The following is a 1,548-nucleotide window of genomic DNA, read 5'->3' on the forward strand; positions in this document are numbered from 1 at the left end:
CTTTTCTAATAGACGTGTGCATTGCTTGATAATCCTCTTTTTCTACTCATTCTTGTTCTTGTTTGTTTTGATCACTGGTTTGGATCTTGTAATTGGGACCTTACAATTGGTATCAAATCAATTATGGTGTCAAAACAACTTTTGTTGTGTTTACGGTTGAAAGGATCTTCAGTTTCTTCATTGTTCAAGCTTGGTTCTGCATCTGTTTGGGTTTTCACAGCTAAGGGAATCAAAATCTACACGAAAAACACTTGCTCTCATCATTTCTAGGGGTTTACGGTTAGTTGTGTTGAAGGGAGTATGGCCGTAGACACTTGATACAGCCGTAAATCATTGATCTTCAAAAGCCGTAAACAGTTGATCTTCAAAGGCCGCAAACTCTTGCTTGACCATAAACTATCTTGGACCGTAAAAGCTTCACTTGGCCGTAATCTATTGACCGTGAATTGAGTGTACGGTCGTAAACAATTTCCGGCCGTAAACACTTATATTGTTCTAATTTTTGTTTTCAAGTATCTTTTCATTTAATCAAGAAAAATAAAAAAAAAACAAAATCAAAAAAATGGATTCACAAAATTCTCACCATGAACTTGATTTCGTTATGGGCACAACCACTCGCATCCCCCGTTTGTTATCGGCTGAGGGGTTCCCAGAATGGAAATATCGTATGGAGAAATATATCAAGATGAAAGATTTCAAGATTTGGAGATGTATCTTGAAAGGACCTATTAGAATCACCACAACACTTCCAGATAAAACGATCGTTGACAAGGCTGTCGAAGAGTATACTGATGAAGAATTCGATAAAGTTGAACAGCAAGAGAGAGCACTTACAACACTTACTATGGCTTTGTCACCAGAGATTGCTCAAGGTTTCCATGAATACACGTCTGCGAAGGCACTATGGGAGGCACTGATAGAAGTTTATGAAAGGAATGAGGACATGAAACAAAGTCGACAGGATATGCTGAGACAAAAGTTTAACATCTTCAATCATATCTTGGGAGAATCTCTTGAGGCTCAACTGCAGAGGTTCACAGATCTATCAACTGAGATGAGCTCTGCAGGTAACTTGGTCACCAGGTCTGAAATAAATAAGAAGCTGCTCAATTCTCTGCCAAAGTCATGGGACATGAACGTGCCTGTGATTAAGAAGACGAAGGACCTTAACCGTCTGAGTCTAGATGAAACTATAACACCGTAAAATTTTCAAACAAATTTTTCGTTTAAAATCATATAATTCCCTTAACACATTTCATAAAAATCTCATTTACTAAATTTACAAATTGCAACTCCATAATTGTTTGATTAAATCTAGGATCCTCAAAACATAGCTCTTTCACTGGTGTGTACAATCAAGCCGGTGCCTTCCCGTGATCCTGAGAAAAACTTGAAACACATAACACACAACACGGTAAGCATGAAGCTTAGTGAGTTCCCCAAAATAACACACACACCACATTAGCCACTCGAGGGTATAACTCGGTAAGACCCTCCGGTCTATGTGTCTCAGTGGGACCCTCCAGTCCCATGGCTCGTTGGACCCTC

At 39.0% G+C, this 1,548-nt stretch overlaps 1 protein-coding gene across 1 annotated transcript; it reads left to right on the plus strand.

The window, feature by feature from the left end:
• The first annotated feature begins 562 nt into the window (after positions 1–562).
• Positions 563–1,204, plus strand: LOC145106814 (uncharacterized). The gene has a single exon (XM_079043744.1). The coding sequence runs from the start codon at positions 563–565 to the stop codon at positions 1,202–1,204; it is 642 nt and encodes a 213-aa protein (XP_078899870.1).
• Positions 1,205–1,548: the final 344 nt, after the last annotated feature.

This window comes from Lactuca virosa, chromosome 4 (assembly GCF_052849685.1).
Source record: "Lactuca virosa cultivar CGN04683 chromosome 4, Lactuca_virosa_CGN04683_v6, whole genome shotgun sequence".
Classification (NCBI taxonomy): domain Eukaryota; kingdom Viridiplantae; phylum Streptophyta; class Magnoliopsida; order Asterales; family Asteraceae; genus Lactuca; species Lactuca virosa.

What these genes read in the sequence shown, in the direction of transcription:
- LOC145106814 (XM_079043744.1), top strand. Translation starts at nt 563, where the DNA reads ATGGATTCACAAAATTCTCACCATGAACTTGATTTCGTTATGGGCACA.